This window comes from Larus michahellis, chromosome 1 (genome assembly GCF_964199755.1).
Source record: "Larus michahellis chromosome 1, bLarMic1.1, whole genome shotgun sequence".
Classification (NCBI taxonomy): Eukaryota; Metazoa; Chordata; class Aves; order Charadriiformes; family Laridae; genus Larus; species Larus michahellis.
Genome location: NC_133896.1, coordinates 217,354,567 through 217,372,148, shown reverse-complemented (window position 1 = coordinate 217,372,148; position 17,582 = coordinate 217,354,567). Strand labels below are relative to the sequence as shown.

Genomic DNA, 17,582 nt, shown 5'->3' with positions numbered 1-17,582 from the left:
AACCCTTTGCGAAGGCAGCTGCTTTGCTGCAGACAGCAGCTCATTTCTTGCTTCGCTTCTCAAGCTATCAGCTGGTGCTTCAGTTAGTCTCCTGGCGTTCTTTAGGTGTTTGGATGTAATTTATACACGTGTAAAGCAAGAACTAAAGCAAGCAACAAACAAGTTTCCAGAAGGGACTTAATAGAAGCTTTGTTATGTAAAACCAAGAAGGAATTTCAGCTTCTTTGCTAATTGCCGAACTGCCAGTTGGCATATCTCTTGTCAACCCTCAAATCTTTGGAATTACATTTATCACCCGAAGAAGGCATTTTAGGTGAGCGGTGTTACAGTTCAGGACGTTCCTAGCTAAATCCAAAACTGTTTCCAGAGTGAAATGTGCTATCCAGGCAGAGGACCAGCATGTGGAGGTGGCTTTGTTGCCCTTCTCCGGGGTTTGGCTGGAGGAAGCGGTGTCTGTTAGCTGAGAGAACAATGGTTTGTGTATCTGGGAAAGAGGAGCGCTCGGTTTGGAAGGAGGAGATAAACACGACACCAGCCATGCCTGGCTTGAGCTGTAGAACAGACAGGACATCAGTGATGTGGAGGAGCCACTAGTGCGGCTGAAATGAAAAGTAACTCGTAATATCGCACCATTCGAAGCTCTGATATGGCAGAGAGAACCCAAGGGTCAGAGCAGCCCTTTGCAGTAGATTTCGTTCCGATTGCTTCTTTCCCCAACAGAAAGAAGCTGCTGGAGGGGGGAAAAAGTATCTTCATTTCCCAGCCTCTTGGGGGTCAAAAGGTTCCAGACCTTTAAAGGCTCTACATACCCCGTGATTTTTAGGGGTAGTTAGCCGGGATTCTGGGCCAGCCTACGTGAAGGATATAGCCCGTATGTTCTCGAGCTGTGGCTACAGCCAGCCTGTGTGTCGCTGTATCTAAGGGCAGACAGCTTCAAAAAGGAGGCGGTGATATAAATCAGCTAGTCAAGCTTTCTTAATTTTTTGTAACATACGTCCAAAAGCAAACAGGGTGTGCTTGGGTGTTGTTTGCTTGGTTGGTTTTTTTTAAATACAAGTATCAGTAGGTGATTTTTACACTCAGTGTCCTTAGGAACTCGGGGAATCTTTGGTGGGGAGGAGACTATCAACGGGAACGTTCAGAAATATGCCTGCGTAGGTGTGTTTCTGGGGACAGTTGTTATTGTTTCCACTTCTTGCCTGCAGTTGAAGGTTGGCCTGATCTTGGCCTCAGGCAGGTGATAGCACAGTGGGCTACTGTGTTTCTAATAAGCGACTGCATTCTGCATAAAGTTCTCCTTCAAAAGTACAACGTTTGTCTCAGTCTCTAATTCATAGTTTTGTTAGTATTTTTCTCAAGTCTTATTTTATATTTATAGTTGTATAGGTATCTCTGTGCATTTATACAACAATACATCTTTTGGAGGCCATGGTTCCCCGTGTTGTATTTAAAAGCACAAAAGACTCCTTTGGCCTGTTTTTTCAGCCAGCCTGTTGGTGTACAGCCGACGGGCACGGTATCTTCCCTGCTCCCAAGCCCATCTAGCGCAGGGTTATAATGTTTAGACTTTTAGACTGAACTGGTTATTTATCATGATTCCATGGTTTCCTTCTGTAGGCCTTGCAGGAGAAGCTGTGGAACGTGGCAGCTCCTCTGTACCTGAAACAGAACGCGTTAGCATCTGCTGCAGCAAAACAGGTGAGGTGGAAGCAGCTGGGTCTGCCTGGAGGCAAGTCCTCGGATACGAGCCCTCCCTTGGCCATGCAACAATAACACGCTTCTGACCTTTCACTGCCGTAGTCTGTCCGAGTAAATCTTAGTTCCCCAAAGTGGAGTAATCTCTCTCATCTTCAAAAGACGGGAGGCGAGTGGTGGAGGTTCGTGACAACTGTAAAAAGGCAAGAGACTTCCAGAAGAGCAAGAAGGAAGACCCAGAAAACTGTGGGGTGCTTGGCCTCACCTCGCTCCTGGGGAAGGTTATGGAGCAGCTCCTTTTAAAAGCCATTTCTAAACAAGTGAAGGTCAAGGAGGTGATGGGAACAGCCAAAAATGCATTTCCCGAGGGCAAATTGTGCCTGACCAATATCATTGCTCTCTATGATGAGGGGACTGGTGCTGTGAACGAGGGGAGGGCGGTGGAGGGGGAGGGCTTTTGCTTTAGCAAAGCCTTTGATGCAGTCTCCTATTGTTTCCTTTTCACCAAACTGGCAGGATTCCAAACAAGGAATTCACCAAACTGGCAGGATTCCAAACAAGGCCAGGCTTGATGAGGCTCTGAGCAATCTGATCTAGTTGAAGACGTCCCTGCTTACTACAGGGGGGGTTGGACTAGGTGACCTTTTAGAGGTTCCTTCCAACCCAACACGTTCTGTGATTCTGGCTGAGTAAGTGGGTGATAAGGCTCCTCCAAACTGGGGAGCCGGTTGGCATGCTGGAGGGCACGGCTGCTAAGGCTGGCGTGGACAGGCTGCGGAATTAGGGTGACAGGAGCCTTGTGATGTTCTGCATGGGACAATACGTTGAACGTGAGGCAGTAAAGAGAAGGCCAACTGCATCCTGGGCTAAGAAAGCAAGAGCGTAGCCAGCAGGTCTGGGGAAGTGATCCTTGCCCTCTATTCACCTCTGGGGAGGTCCCATCTGGAGAGCTGTGTTGTGTTTTGGGCTCCGCAGTAGAAGGAAGATGCTGACAAACTGGGGTAAGTTCAGCAAAGGACCAAAAGTGGTGGAAGGCTGGAGCACATTCCCTGCAAGGAGGAGGTGAGGGAACGGGCCGTGTCCAGCCTGGAGAAGAGAAGGGTGGATTTATTGCTGTCTGCCACTGCCTCATCATAGGATGTAGATGCGGCAGAGCCAGACTGCTCTGGGCAAGAGGCAACGGACACAAATTGGAAGATGAGAAATTCTGATTAGATACAAAGTGGGGGGAAATCTACCATAAGGGTGGTTAAATACTGTAACAGGTTGCCCAGAGAGGTGAGGGGAGTCTCCGTCCTTGGAAGTGTTCACAATTTGATGTGGCCCTGAGTAAGTAATTAGACCTGCTGTGAGGATGGGACAAGGCTAGATGACCTCCAGAGGTCCCACCCAGTCTGAGTTACTCTGATGCTGTGACGTAGAAGTGATCTGATCCTGGAAAAACTGAAGCGAAGCCCTAAGCAAAGGTAGAGGAGAAAGCAAGCTATTAAATAATCCAGAAACAAATCCAGAGTAAAAGCAAGTTCATGGATCTGCTGGGAAACTACGCTGACATTTTGAGTCTTCAGTTAATGAAGGTGTAATAAGAGGCAGGTCCTGCTGTGCATCGAAACCTTCTCTGCTGTTGACAGCTGTCCCCAGGGATGAGTAGAAACAAAAACCTATCAGCTTTTTAAATCTTCTGTAATTGAACTGTCTGTCTCGGCTGCCCTTCTCAGTAGTGTGTGAATCCCCCGGGAAGTTTTATCTGTTGTGATTGTGCATGTAGATCACTTCCCGTCAACGCAAGGGGAGGGAATATTTCCTATTAGATAACTTGCAAGTTCTCGGCTTCTATACAGTCACACTGAGCTCAGCTGCGTTAGTTTGAGCACTTCTCTTGTCTACTTAAGCCCGTCTATTTGACAGATAAAGTACGATGGGTAAAACTGCGCAATGTCTTGTCTAAGCTTTTTACCATTCCGGGTTATTTTAGATACACGGTATTTATCTTGTGATAGTTCCCATATCAGCTTCCAAAATGTAAACCTGAGCAGGACCACTCGGCTTGCTCTGTCGTGCTGCTCACGTCTCGTATTCCGGAGTAGCCAGCGGCAGTCGACGAGTGCTCTACCCCTGGAAATTTAAAATGCAATGTCAAAAGATAGACTGGCAATGCAGGGAGTGCTTGATTTCAGGCCAAGTGTCATGAATTGTTTCTTTAATATAGCCAAGATAACCTTTTAGTATTAAGTGCCACTTTATACTGTGAAGAATTTCACCAGAAGAACGAGACTCGTGGATTAATGTGATCCTTGGTATGAGGAAAAATACCAGAATCTCTGTGATCGTGCTTGTGCAAGAGTTTTTAGCAGAGTCTGATGGGTTTTTTTCACCGCTGTGGTGTTTGTCTGACAGATCTTGGAAGAAACGTATAAGATGGAGTTCATGTACAGCGGCGTGGAAAGTAGACAAGTGGTCATTATCCACCACATGAGACTGCAGGCGAAGGCGTTACAGCTCATAGTGACTGCGCGGACCACTAGGGGGTAAGGATGACCTGGTGAAAGGACCTTCTTAGCGTTCGCTGTATCTTGGTTCCCTCAGGCTTTGTTTAAAAAAACCAGCAAGGATAAATTAGACGCATCAAACTTCATGGCGTGCCAATAATGATTTGCGAAACTACTTCAGTGTGAAGAGCCTTCTTTTGCCTTCGGTGTAGCTGTAGTGTGGCACGGTAATCAATTAGATGACAAAATTATTGGGAAGACGTGTTTAGGGGGTTGAGTTCTCTCAGCTATGAACATGTAAATAGGTTAAAAACGTCAGAAGAGTGTGTCTTAGAGTTGAGATTTGGGACCTATTTAACGAGGAAAAGTTGTGTGTCAATGCATTAATTGTGTTTGTTTCATTAAGTATTAGTTACTGAGGTTTTAGCATCAGAAAAGAATTGTCTTTTTGACTGAACCGCAACTAGTGTTTGTGCGACTCAGCCTTTCTGGCCTCAAAATTGTAAGATCTTGTGGTTTTTAGGAGCTTGAACTGGATTCCAAAACACCTAAATGCTTATAGCCATAGAACCAGTTTTCTTTATTTAACACTAAAACAAGGAATGTCATCTTCATTCCAGAGTGGAACCCCTTTTTGGGATGTGTGAAAAGTTCCTACAAGAAGTGGATTCCTTTCAGAGGTGAGAAACTCCATGGCTTCTTCCCTTTGTTAGAACGCCTAGATGACCTTTAAAGGGCCCTTCCAGTCCAAACTATTCTATGATTCTATCAAGGTCTCCCCACTGTTTTCATCAGGGAATATTCCATTTGTTCTTCACTTCTTCCCATCTCCCTTCCCCTGTTGCTGTCCTACGCAGGGGCCTGCTGTCATGAGATAATGATAGAGCAAGAAGTAAATTCCCTTCTAAATGTGGGATCAACGGAGGAGCATTCCCGGGGAGTATAACAAAAAAGGAATTTCTCCTTTCCTCATCCCGACTTCTAAATTTTAAATGGGAGAGTGAGTGAACTGTCTACACACTCAAGGTGGGAGTGATCTCGCCCAGGTGTTGACGTTTGCTTTGTAGACCACAGCTTATGAAGCACGTGCCCAGCTCTCCTCTCACCGGAGAGGTCCTTCTTTTATTTTGTCCAAATCTGGATGTCTAAAATAGGTCAGATTAAGGATGCTCAGAAGGGAATTGGGCAGCTTGCCCAGTGACATAGGTATCCAGAGTTGGCTGAGCAGAATTCCGTCTCTAGTTCTGATTAAAGTCCCATTTATTCGTGGTCCATGTGCTTGGTGGTTGGGGCTGGTTAAGTGATGGGGGAACCAAATCTACCCATTCCCTAATGCTTAGCTCGTTTGGTAGCTAGTGAATCCAGCCCTTCCTTTGCTTCGTGTCTTTTCCTTGCACCAAGTCTGGGGAGCAGCAAAACTCGTCACTGTTTTCAGGAAGGTGACTCCTACAGGCAGTGAGGAATTCCACAAAAGTAGTAGCCTGATTTTACTCCTGTATAAAAAATAAGAAATATCAAATGTTCTTCTTGTGAGAGGCTTTTGTCCCAAACTATAGAAGGGATTCTATTCTTTGTTCTTGACCTCTAGAACTCGCTTCTTCCCCCCCCCCCCCTCCACTGATTGTAGTTTACTATTAAAATTTCACTTCCTGGGTGCAATAATTAATCATCTCATAAATATCGTTAGAGGAAAACCATCCTGGAAACTTTGCTGCAGCAGCAGGTCAGACAACTCGCGTGTTGGGTGCGCGGGTATGTTAGGTCCTGTGATGAGTCAGCTATTTAGTCAGTCAGGTGCACAGCATGAAGAATTCGGCATATGCACGTCATCCCTGAGAAGTACCAATTTCGGAAGTTTGCAAGGCAACTCGAGCAGGATTGGCTCTTTCACCCAACTGTTTCTTTGTTGGGACATCAAGATTGAGTGCAGAGTACTGGAATTGCCCATAGTCTCATTTAATTAGCACTCTTACTATCTAAATGGCATTACAGCCGCACGGGTAATGTGAGCGGACAAACCCCTACAGTATCCGCTTCTCATTAACGTGGTGTTGATGGGCACCTCAGCATTTCCAGCTCCCTTCTTCGGGAATCCAGATTCCTTTGCCTGCTAGGCTCTGTATGGATGAAGGACATCAAAATTGAGATCTGCTTACCCCACGATGTGGTCAGTTTGAGCACAAGGTATGGTCCCAACATCACTAGCCAAAATAATCTTTATCTTATGTATGAGACACGCATGGGAAGAGAAATCTACGTATCTAATTCTGTCATTATAACTACACGTGAGGATTAAGTAGCTCGGCGGAAAATAACAATGCTGTTGAAAACATTGAAAAAAGCATTTGATTTTTTTCATTTATTCCTAACACAGGTGCTTCATCTCTGAGCTCCCACATATGCAAGGCAGTTTTGTAGATAAATTGCTGGACTTAATGCCCAGACTCGTGACATCTAAGCCTTCGGAAGTGGTCAAGATTCTTCAGACAACGCTGCGACAAAGTACCTTCCTCCACCTTCCTCTCCCAGAGCAGGTCAGTTTAACACAGAGAATTAAACGCAATATCCCCGCAGGCTGTCCCAGCGTCTGCTTAGTTCCTAATATACCGCGAAGCTTTTAGGATTCAGGTTTTTGGTCAGTTCCAAGTGTTATTCCTTCAAAGGCTTTCTTCTTCTTGCCTGGCATCCTCGGGACTACTGTTAAAAATACAAAGAACTTAGTAATTCCTGGCAGTATCTAAAAGCATCCAAAGTTCGTGCACGATTGCTCCGTTAAGAACAGTAATGATGGACTTTTTTTCTTTCTTCCTCTTCTCCCCGCCTTATTTTTGCCAACCGCTTTGCCCCCACTAGCTCCATAGAGCTACTGCCAATATCATTGAACCTACCGGTGAATCTGACAATCCTCTGAGGTTCACGTCGGGGTTGGTAGTCGCGCTGGATGTTGACGCAACGCTGGAACACGTGCAGGATCCCCAAGGAACCGTTAAAGTTCAGGTGAGCAGTGGCTTGTCATAAATGCAAACAAGATTGCGTCTGACGGGGAGTTGGTGTAAGGAAGTCAGCGCTTCTAAACTGCAGATAATTGTACGCTTCAGTAGTCACGGTGTTGGATTTCTGCGTTTTGAACACATGTTCTGAAACTGGCTTGTCCAGCATTGTCCGTAGCGCGCTGAGTTGACTTGCCTGCAGTTCCTGAGAGTTTGCTTTGAGCGCTCTGATGCCATTCTGTGCTTTCACGTGCGCTGGGCACGTTACGGCCGTGAGCACAAATACGCGCTGGTGAACTTGTGCAGTGGGAGAAGGAGGAGGAAAAGAAGCTGTTCTGAACGGTACAGGAATGTGCGGGCTCTCGGCTCTTCCTCTTTACAGCTGAACTTTCTTCCTGCTGCCGAATCGCTAGTTTGAAACGCGGCTGAGGAGGTAGGTGTGGTATGATGCCAAGTGAAACATGCACATTGACTGCATAACAAAGAAATGAAACCCTCTGTGCTTACACTGCAGAGGAAGAAGCTGATGTTGGTGTACGTTTTCCCCCCTCCGCTGTGGGTCTGAATGGCCAGTGTGTGGCTGTTAAATCTAGGGCAGCTGGGCTCCTGGCTCCCAGATAAAGCACACCTTCCTGAACACAAACAGCAAAAACCAAAATAACGCACGCTCTGCAAATCCCCAGCTGTCATTTAGTGGTTTCCTTTTTTTTTTCTCCCCCTATAGGTATTGTATCCAGATGGACAAGCACAGATAATCCATCCTAAACCAGCTGACTTCCGAAATCCTGGTCCTGGAAGGCACAGGCTGATAACTCAGGTCTACCTCTCGCACACAGCCTGGACAGGTAACGTTAATGATACAAGTTCATGTGATTGTGTCGCCGCACGTTTCTGTGATAGGAGTGTGTCTTGCTTGATCCAAGTCTCCTGCACGTTGGATGTACCCCCCACAATCTTGGGGGCTTTGGGGATCCTGGAGTCTACAGCTGTTGTTGGTGCTGCCCTTCGCGTTGATCAGATTCTCGCAGCCTTTGAGCAGTTACATCTCCCAGTGGATGGGGCAGTACTGCTCCGTAGGTGACTCGAGGGGCTGCTGTCATGGGAGGGAAGGTGCATAGAATCGTCTTGGTTGGAAGGGACCACTAAGATCATCGAGTCCAACCACTCATCTCCTATGAAGACAGGCTGAGAGAGTTGGGGGTGTTGAGCCTGGAGAAGAGAAGGCTCCGGGGAGACCTTAGAGCCCCTTCCAGTCCCTGAAGGTGCTGCAGGGAAGCTGGAGAGGGACTTTTTACAAGGGCATGTAGTGATAGGACAAGGGGAAATGGCTTCAGAATGGCTCAAACTCCTCAAATGGAAGAGGGGAGATTGAGATGAGATCTCAGGAAGAAATTCTTGACTGTGAGGGTGGTGAGCCCCTGGCCCAGGTTGCCCAGAGAAGCTGTGGCTGCCCCATCCCTGGAGGGGTTCAAGGCCAGGTTGGCCGGGGCTTGGAGCAACCTGGTCTGGTGGGAGGTGTCCCTGCCCAGGGCAGGGGGTTGGAACTGGATGATCTTTAAGGTCCCTTCCAACCCAAACCATTCCGTGATTCATGGGGGCTGTGAGTGCAGTCTTCCGGCGCTGGGAGCCTTTACAGGGGAGCCCATGTTGAAGGTGAGCTCACCCGTTTCAGTGCGGAGCAAGATCGGTTGTAGGCGTCAGGTCTGCATCCTTTTTAAAGGCAAGGAGTCATGGTAAACTGACTCATTGTAATTCATTGTTTCACATCTGACAGGTATTTGAGGAGGGCAGAGAACCTTTGGAACGGTGTGTACTCAAGGGTATAATTTCACTGCTGATTAAACTTTCACCCTTTTAATGCCCTAAAAAAACATCCTTTAGCTCTGATGAAATACGCGACTCCAGCATTCACGTTCAGTCGCAGTCGGCATCGGTGCTTCCCCATGGAAGTGCTTCGGTAATTGGCTTGTGGACTTCAAACAACAAAAGCGGAGAGCATTTGTTCGCAGCTCCCTTTGTCCTGTTTTCTTTTAATCCCTTCACATTTCTTGAAACGCGGGGTGTTTTTGTTTTTCTGAGCAGTTATTAATAGGATTTGGTGACTTATTTTTTTTTCTTAACCAACAAAGTTTTGTTTAGTGCCATGTTCTCTCATGTACTTTTTATACAGGGCTTCCATGGTATGCTCGTTCATCCTGCGATCTTTCTTTTTGTTTTGGAGAGTTAAAAATGGTATTGTTTCTACGACTGGGAGTGTCTGGATTTAAAGGTTCATCCCGTACCAGAGGGAGCTGAATCAAATCCTTATTTCTGCTTCTGCAGCACTCATTCGAAGGGCGTTTTAAGTAGGGCCCCAAATGATTCCGTTCTGGTCTCTCCCCTGCCATTATTTTAACGATTAACTTTGACGTTGGCACTTGGGTGTATAAAATGTGGCGAGGAAACCAAGCTGGGAGGGGTTCGGGGGCTGAGGTCAGAATTCAAAACGGAGAAAGTGCCGGAGTTCAAGACAAGTGAAATCATTGAAGGCCAGTAACAAGTGTGTGCTTAGGAAGCAGAATGCCCAAAGCCCGGATTAACTGGCAGGGGTAGCAGAAGCGATAGCGGTGACTACAAGCTGCAAGTAAGAGGTGACAATGTGGCGAAAAGGTGAATCTCGGGGACCCTGGGCTAAGTGTGGGGAGAAGGGTTATTTCACGTGTTCTCTCTGGGGGGGATGATGTCCCAGCTGGGGGACCGCTGCTGTTCTGGGCATTGCAGCTTAAAATGATGTGGGTTTCAGTAGGTTTCATTTAGGTTTCGGTGACGTGGCCCTGGTTTTGGTTTGAACCTGGGATCCAGTTCAGCCCCACACACCACCTGGTGCACGCTCGCTCTCCCCCCGGTGGGACGGGGAAGAGAATCAGGAGGGTAAAAGCGAGGGAACTCCTGGCTATTGCACTGGTCAACACTGTGTTACCAACACTGTTTTAATCACAAATCCGAAACTTAGCACCACGCGAGCGACTATGAAGGAAAATTAACTTTATCTCAAGCCAAAACCAGTACAAGCCCATACAGAAAAGCTAAAGGGATCATGTTTTTCAGTTTAGAAAGGAACATTTTGATGGGGCTGTGGTCCAGCATGCTGCTCCGAGTCACACTGGCTGTGAAAGCCTCTTTTCATTATGACCCCTGGGAGAAGAACAAAGTGAAATCATCTTATGGACAGTATCAGGAATATCTGCCTAGCCGGTGAGATGGTAAAAGAGGGGAACAGGCTGTCGTGCAGCATAAAAAACCTCCAACAGAAGAGAATCTTCAAGTCATCTCCTCTGCTGGGAGTCTTTTCAGACATCACAGAATCGCAGAGTGGTTGGGGTTGGAAGGGACTTTAAAGATCATCTGGTTCCACCCCCCTGCCCTGGGCAGGGACACCTCCCAGCAGCCCAGGTTGCTCAGAGCCCCGTCCAGCCTGGGTTAAATCATCTGGATTTACTTGATCCTGCCATAAAAATGTAGGTAGCAGGTCCTCTTTTTGTGGTCTTTTATGATTTTATTATTATTGTGTTGGGATAACTGTTAACGGTTACTGTTGAAAGTTGCTCTTTGTTAGTGAGATTCTTTTTTTCAGCTATTACAGAGAGGGGATGGATCTAAACTGGTGCTTAGTTCTGCTGTGCTGAATATAACAACAAAGTTGTATTTTCGAACACCGGACTGGATTCTGGTCGGCCCAGAAGGGCTCTGTACTTTCCCCAGCACACGCGAGAGAAAGTTTCGTACAGTATCGGTTGTTCGCTGTGTGATGAGAGTCATGTTTGGGTTCTTGTCGTCTTTTTTTCCTCTGCAGAGCCATGTCAGATCGAAGTGCGGTTGCTGCTGGCCTACAATTCCAACAGGAGCAAGGCATCCGCTAAAATTCCTAAATCCAGCTGGAGCGAGAGCTTGGAGGCTCTCCCGCAATCTGAAAACGGCATAGAGGGGACCATACCCTTCAGCAAACCTGTCAAAGTGTACATAATGCCCAAACCTGCCAGGCGGTGAAGGCTGTCGCTAAAATAAATACATTTATGGGATTGTTGGATTACGTGGAACGACAGTGAACCAAACCAAAACAGTTTTCTACTTGGGTAAAAAAAAAAAAAAAAAGTCAACCATAAAATAAAGCTGCTGAAGAACGATTGGTCTCCTGTGTTGAGAAGCAGCTGAACCACTACGGGAGTCGTTCAGCTTGTTGAGGACAGTTTCAAGAAAATGCGGGTGTTTCTATATTGGCTCAACAAAATCGAGACAGTTCTCAGCCGGCATTCCAGGGGTGTTTCATTGGGCCATATCTTCAGTTTTCACTTATCCAAAGCTTCTCTTCAAGCCCTCTAGGTTTTCTGCTCTGTATTTACAAAGGTATTTACTGTGTAAATGCTTAGGCACAGAAATCAATGTTATTTTTACAGTACTCTGCAATGAAGTTAAGGAGTTTGGGGGGTTTGTGTGGGTTTTTTTTAGTTGTGTTTTTTTTTTTTAATGTCTAAAACTTGTATTTGCGCATTGGTACCTAAATTCTTAGTTTTAAAAAAATACATATATATTCTGAAGTGCTATTGTTCTTGTGTAGGAGCTGCACCTCAAAGTGGAATTGCCAGTTGCCGTAGGGTAAATCCCGAGCCGTTTTACACCCCGTACAGCTGCACTGAAGCTGGTGCAGTTTTGGGGAGGGCGCAGGTTGCGGTGAGGGGGGAGGAGGAACCTGTTGGTGCAAGCAGCAGCGCTCCAATTAGCAGGACATGGAGTTTAATTGAGTTAGAGCAACAAAACTTGACTTTTGTTTGTTTACATAAAATGGAGTCAAACATCTCTGAATTGTAATCCAAGTGTCTTGTGCCTTCGTATGCCTTTAGGAAAAATGCGGTTAAATACCATGGGTTGAAAATTTACTAACCCCATCCCACAGAGTTTTACAGGATCTGTTTCCACGTGGTGATCTTGGCCTGACCCGCTCTTACCGAGATGAGAAAAATCCGCGCAGTTTTCCCATTCAGCAGCAGTTTTGGCAGCCGGAGTCTTTCTGCAGTAGCCAGACAGGCTCCCAGTTAAGCAGCAGGCGGGCAGCTTGTCGGTGTTCCCCGAAGGAGGTGAGCTGGGAGGAGGAGGGACAAGAACTCACTAAAAACGTGGCCCTTCTGGCATTCCTGTGGGATGCGCGTCTGCGCATCGCTCCCGTGTGCGAGGCTTCAGCGGACTGAGGAACCTCCTGTGACTTGCAGCTGATCCTTTGGTAGGATTTTGTAGGAGCGCTTACTGTGTGAAACTTTATGGTGCAGCTGCGAAATGTTACTTATGTTCATAAATCAATTGTTTTTTAAAAAAAAAAAAAAGGTGCATTTTTAGCAAGTAAACAAAAGCAGTGAAGAAATACTTTCCAATTGTACAGAGATCAGTGTAAATAATAACCCTTTGTGTGCTTTCCTACAATAAAATTGGAAAACTCATGCTAATCTGTTCCCTCTTTATTATATGAGTGAACATTCATGCAGGCTTGGTCCTGGGCTAATAAGAGATTATTGTAAGTTTTTTGTGATTTTGAGTTAATTTTTTAGCACTGACATGTTGTGGTCCGAAGGCTCGTAACGATAAAACTACTGAAGCTGCTTGAGGTGTTCTTGAATTAAATATCCTTTCTTAGTGCTGCTGCGCTTACAAACTGGTTTTGGGGATCTCAGCTTTAGGGCGCTGCTTTGACAGCCTCCTGCACATGTCACAGCCAAGTTGTTACCGGCCCATTTCTCGTTGGCACCCTCAGTTCAATTCCCAGTGGACAGGGCTTGATGTATAGAATCATGGAATCGTCTGGGTTGGAAGGGACCTGTCAGATCATCGAGTCCAACCATCAACCCAACACTGCCCAAACCACCACTAACCCATGTCCCTCAGCACCACGTCTGCCCGGATTTTAAATACCTCCAGGGATGGCACTTCCACCACTGCCCTGGGCAGCCTCTTCCAATGTTTAATAACCCTTTCAGTGTATAAATTTTTCCTAATATCCAATCCAAACCTCCCCTGGTGCAACTTGAGGCTGTTTCCTCTTGTCCCATGGCCTGTTACTTGGGAGAAGAGACTGACCCCCCACTTCTCTACAACCTCCAAGTCTCTTCTAATGAAGCTGGGTCCATGCAGATCCTTGGTGAGTTGAGCCAGCTTGTTACATGCTTCCCCCCCCCTCCATTTTGCACTTCACCAGTATTTCTGTGGTTTGTCATCCCAGTAAAGACTTCTGATTTAAATGGTGTCACAGACTGGCAGGGGTTGGAAGGGACCTCTGGAGATCATCCCGTCCAACCCCCTGCCAGAGCAGGGTCACCCAGAGCAGGTGGCACAGGAACGCGTCCAGGCGGGTTTGGAATGTCTCCAGAGACGGAGACTCCCCCAACTCTCTGGGCAGCCTGTGCCAGGGCTCTGCCACCCTCACAGGAAAGAAGTTCCTCCTCATGTTGAGGTGGAACTTCCTATGTTCAAGTTGCTGCACGTTTGTGCCCAGTCCTGTCACTGGGCACCACTGAGAAGATCCTGGCCCCACCCTCCTGACACCCGCCCTTTCAGTATTTCTAAGCATTGATGAGATCCCCCTCAGTCATCCTTTTTTCCATATGCTCCAGGCCACAGCTGCTGCTTTGGTAGTTGGAGCAGAGACCAGGGCCCGAGGGAACGCCTGTTCAGTCCTGAATGCCACCCTTCTCTGTCGGCACAGAGAAGAAAAGTTTTTCATCTGTAATTTCAAGATGTCTAAAACCACTTGAAAATTTAAGACTGCTACAAACATTTCCAATCTCCTAATGAGAGTGTTCCACAGTTGGCTTCTCTTCTTGAGCTCATCTTGTAGTTTTTCTCTGAGTCTTAGTTTGAATTACAGAAGAAATCATAGCTTCTCCTTTTCTTCTTAAGTTTCATCTACTCAAGCAGATGACTGATTCATCATCGTGGAAAAAAAAAAGTGTTCTGTAACACTGATGATCTTAAAAATTCAATGTCAAATGCTGTTTCCTTAATACTGTACTCTTTCCAAGATTCAAATTTACCTTTGTTTTCCCTGCTATGTGGGTAAGCAGACTGGGGAGAATGGTTCGGGTTGGAAGGGACCTTAAAGATCATCCAGTTCCAACCCCCTGCCCTGGGCAGGGACACCTCCCACCAGTCCAGGCTGCTCCAAGCCCCGGCCAACCTGGCCTTGAACCCCTCCAGGGATGGGGCAGCCACAGCTTCTCTGGGCAACCTGGGCCAGGGGCTCACCCCCCTCACAGCCAAGAATTTCTGCCTGAGATCTCACCTAAACCTCCCCAGCTTTCCAGTTTAAAACTGTTGTCCTTTGTCCTATCACTACAGACCCTGGAAAAACATCCCTTATATAAATATGTTTTAATAGGGCTTTCTCTTGCGGCCATTCTCTACCTTTTCCCTTCTTACTGAATATATGTTTGATTTTGTTTTGTTACTTTGTGTTTGTGTTGTGTTCTTTTTTTAAACTGCTTACCTTGATCTCCCGTCTATTTCAGCTTACTTTCTCGTTTAAATGCATTTTCACACCATGTTCCACCAGAGGGAAAAATCTGAAAGGAAATTTGTATGAAAGGTAAATATTCTGAGTTTTTTTTTTTTGTTGTTGTAGTTGTTTAAATCTAGCTGTTGACTTTTTCCTTGAACTCGGATCACAACCACCCAAGCACAGGGAGATTCTGTTCTCACTGATCTTTGCCAGCGTAGGAACGCGGTGCCAGGGCAGAGCTGCAGCTGCAGGGAGATCGAGCAATCTAGAAGCAAGGGCCAATAATTTGCTAAAAACTAACAATGTTCAAACACCCCTCACCTCCGCGTTTTACCTCCTAGTTAGACCTAAGGGAAGCAGGTCAAGAATCTGGCAGAGAGAGGAAAAGGCTGAACTCGTATGTTAGTTTAGTGGGTTGAAAATGTATTGTCGTGTTTACCCTTTTTTTTTTGCCCCCCCCAGCTTTAATTATACATGGCGTCTGCCTGTGGGGGAAGGCTAGCTCTGAGTGCTTTTAAGGGGAAATTCAGAATCCTGAAGTGCCATTGAAATTCATTCGGCCAATTCTTAGAACTTAGCAAGTAAATAATGCAATTATCAAGTCAAGAACGCTCAAAACAATGCACAAATGTATTTGGAACGACATTGAAGATTATGAGATATTAACTGGAGCCTGGTGTGGCTTTCATGTATCTGAGTTTTCAAAGTACAGAAAAACGAACTGGGCGGGTACCGTCCCTGCAAAAAGTACAGAGCAAGTTCTTGGGAAGACGAAAGAAAATCAGGACCATATGACATCATCTTGGAAGATGCGTTTCCTCTGGATTCCTGCCTTGCTTGTCTGAGTTCTCAAAGCTTTTGACCAAGTCAGAAATCCAATTACATTTTCATCTTAATTTATTTCACTCGCGTTTTCCAGTTTATTCTTAGTAGCAGGCACTAGGAATGTGTGAGCAGGCTTTTTAGTTCACGATTTGTTAATTCGATATTAGGAGGGCTTCGAAATGAAAGTTTGAGGGCTCATAGATACCAGGCTTTGCACAAAAGCTGCCTGATGTCCCTCGGCAACGCCGGTCGTGTTGCATTCGCCGTGTCTGTGAGTCTTTTCACAGCCTGTTTCTCCCGGCTGCCAGCTCACGCGTGTGCTGCTTCACAACGATAAGGGCCGGGGCTGGGCCGGCTCGGCGGCGGAGCAGCTGGGTGGAATCTTCCTGGCAGCCGGCCCAGCCGCGGCTCCGCTTTAATGCCAGCATCGGGGTGGGAGTTCACTGCCGACCGGGAGATCGTTTTCCTGGTGGGAGGCAGAAAAGTGGCGTATGTGAGAAGTCCTGCCCCCTAAAAGCGCACTCCCATGATTTGGGCGACAAACCTGTAATTTTAACAAATTATTTATGGCTTGAAGCTGAAAGCGGCGATTTAATAAAGATATCGTTTTGAGCTCCGGTTGAATTTTCTGATGAATCAGTCCCAGCTGTTTCCAGCAAAGCAATTTCAGGCACCAAGAAGGAAATTGGGCTTTCAGTGGCTGGAGCAGCCCAAGTGGAGCAGCCGCTTTTGTGGGAACTGACAAAGCCGACTCGGGAAGCTGTGACGAGAGCAGCAATAGACGATCCGGATGGAAAAGACTTCCAGCTCATTATCTCCTTGCTGACACCAAAATTTTGTACTGCTGGCAGTGAAACTTTGCAGTTTACCATTAAAAAGGGAAATCCCTTTTTTTTTTTTGCATGCTGCAGCTCCCCGTTTGAGAAGTGGAATCTTCTGTATCCTACCGGTTGCCAAATGAAAGGAACAATTAAGAGGCTGCAGCACAAAGCCGGGTAGGGCGCACCTCTAGAAGTCACCTGGCAATGCGAAATGGGCTGTGCTGCTCCGGCACCTTCTGGGAGGACAAAACCCGGAGCACCAGCACGAGGAGCCCACCATATTTTTCTCAAATGCAGGACCTAGGCTAAGCACTTCCGTTGGATGTGGCTTCATCATTACATACCACATAAATATGAAAATATTTTTGAAAAGGAAAAAAAAAAACCTGGAGGTGAAAGATAAGGTGTTTGCTCAGCTTCTCACGGTGTAACATGCTTGCTGCGGTACTTAAGAAACTGGAATTGTCCTCCCAGTAAAAGCCTTACAAAGCCTTTTCCTATTTAAGGCTGCATTAAGGCCCAAAAGCTCATGAAATAACGCAAATATATGACTGTGATCATATATCAAACCACCTCTGCTATCAGATACCAACACTTTAACGCAAAAAGTCTTCCCACTCTGTGGATTGGTAGGAACTGGTTTTACTGGCACCCTCGTGGGATGACGAGAGTCTTCTGGGTCAGGGGTTCACCTTCTACTCCACACCAGGCACGTTCTCCAGAACAATGTCACAGCAGTGCCCAGGAGCACGATGCCAGCTGCTCTGTCAGAGAACACAGATGCAACTGGAAAGGCAGTTCCGGCTGGTTTAGGTACGATGTTGCCTCAAATCTAGCTACACTAAGAGAAAATATTGCTGTAATTAGGAGTTTGCAAGATAAAACTTTCAAGTACTCCTTTTCCCTTTGCTTTTACACCACATTGTATTTGATCAGATAACAGGTTTTAAACGATTACTAGAGCAAATAAACAGGAAAAAAAAAGCCCCGTAGGATTTTGTGACGGGTTATTCTTGGGTCTTGGGAAAGTCGGTGAGTTCTCATGGCAGTCTAAGCCTCTCTGCTGCTGCTCGGGTAGCTCCGAGTGCCTCAGGGCTTTTTGTACTGACATCTTTGTGCGCTCATTAATAGACACAGACTTAATACACACAGACCAAGAATTCGTAAGCCTGGTGGGAAAAAAAAAAAAATCTACAGTAGGTAGTAACTAGTTAACTAGTAATATTAATAGAAGCCAACCAAG

At 46.4% G+C, this 17,582-nt stretch overlaps 1 protein-coding gene across 3 annotated transcripts in view; it reads left to right on the top strand.

Moving 5' to 3' along the window:
- INTS4 (integrator complex subunit 4) overlaps positions 1-12,642 on the top strand; it is a 40,870-nt gene extending 28,228 nt beyond the window's left edge. For 2 of the 3 annotated variants that reach the window (XM_074572336.1, XM_074572337.1), the window contains exons 17-23: positions 1,618-1,698; positions 4,093-4,223; positions 4,805-4,864; positions 6,559-6,718; positions 7,038-7,181; positions 7,899-8,019; positions 11,007-12,642. In XM_074572336.1, coding sequence (XP_074428437.1) covers positions 1,618-1,698; positions 4,093-4,223; positions 4,805-4,864; positions 6,559-6,718; positions 7,038-7,181; positions 7,899-8,019; positions 11,007-11,200 — 891 coding nt within the window. In that variant the 3' untranslated portion in view covers positions 11,201-12,642. The remainder of the gene's footprint in view (positions 1-1,617; positions 1,699-4,092; positions 4,224-4,804; positions 4,865-6,558; positions 6,719-7,037; positions 7,182-7,898; positions 8,020-11,006) is intronic. The other variant, XR_012585206.1, reaches the window with a different exon arrangement.
- Positions 12,643-17,582: the final 4,940 nt, after the last annotated feature.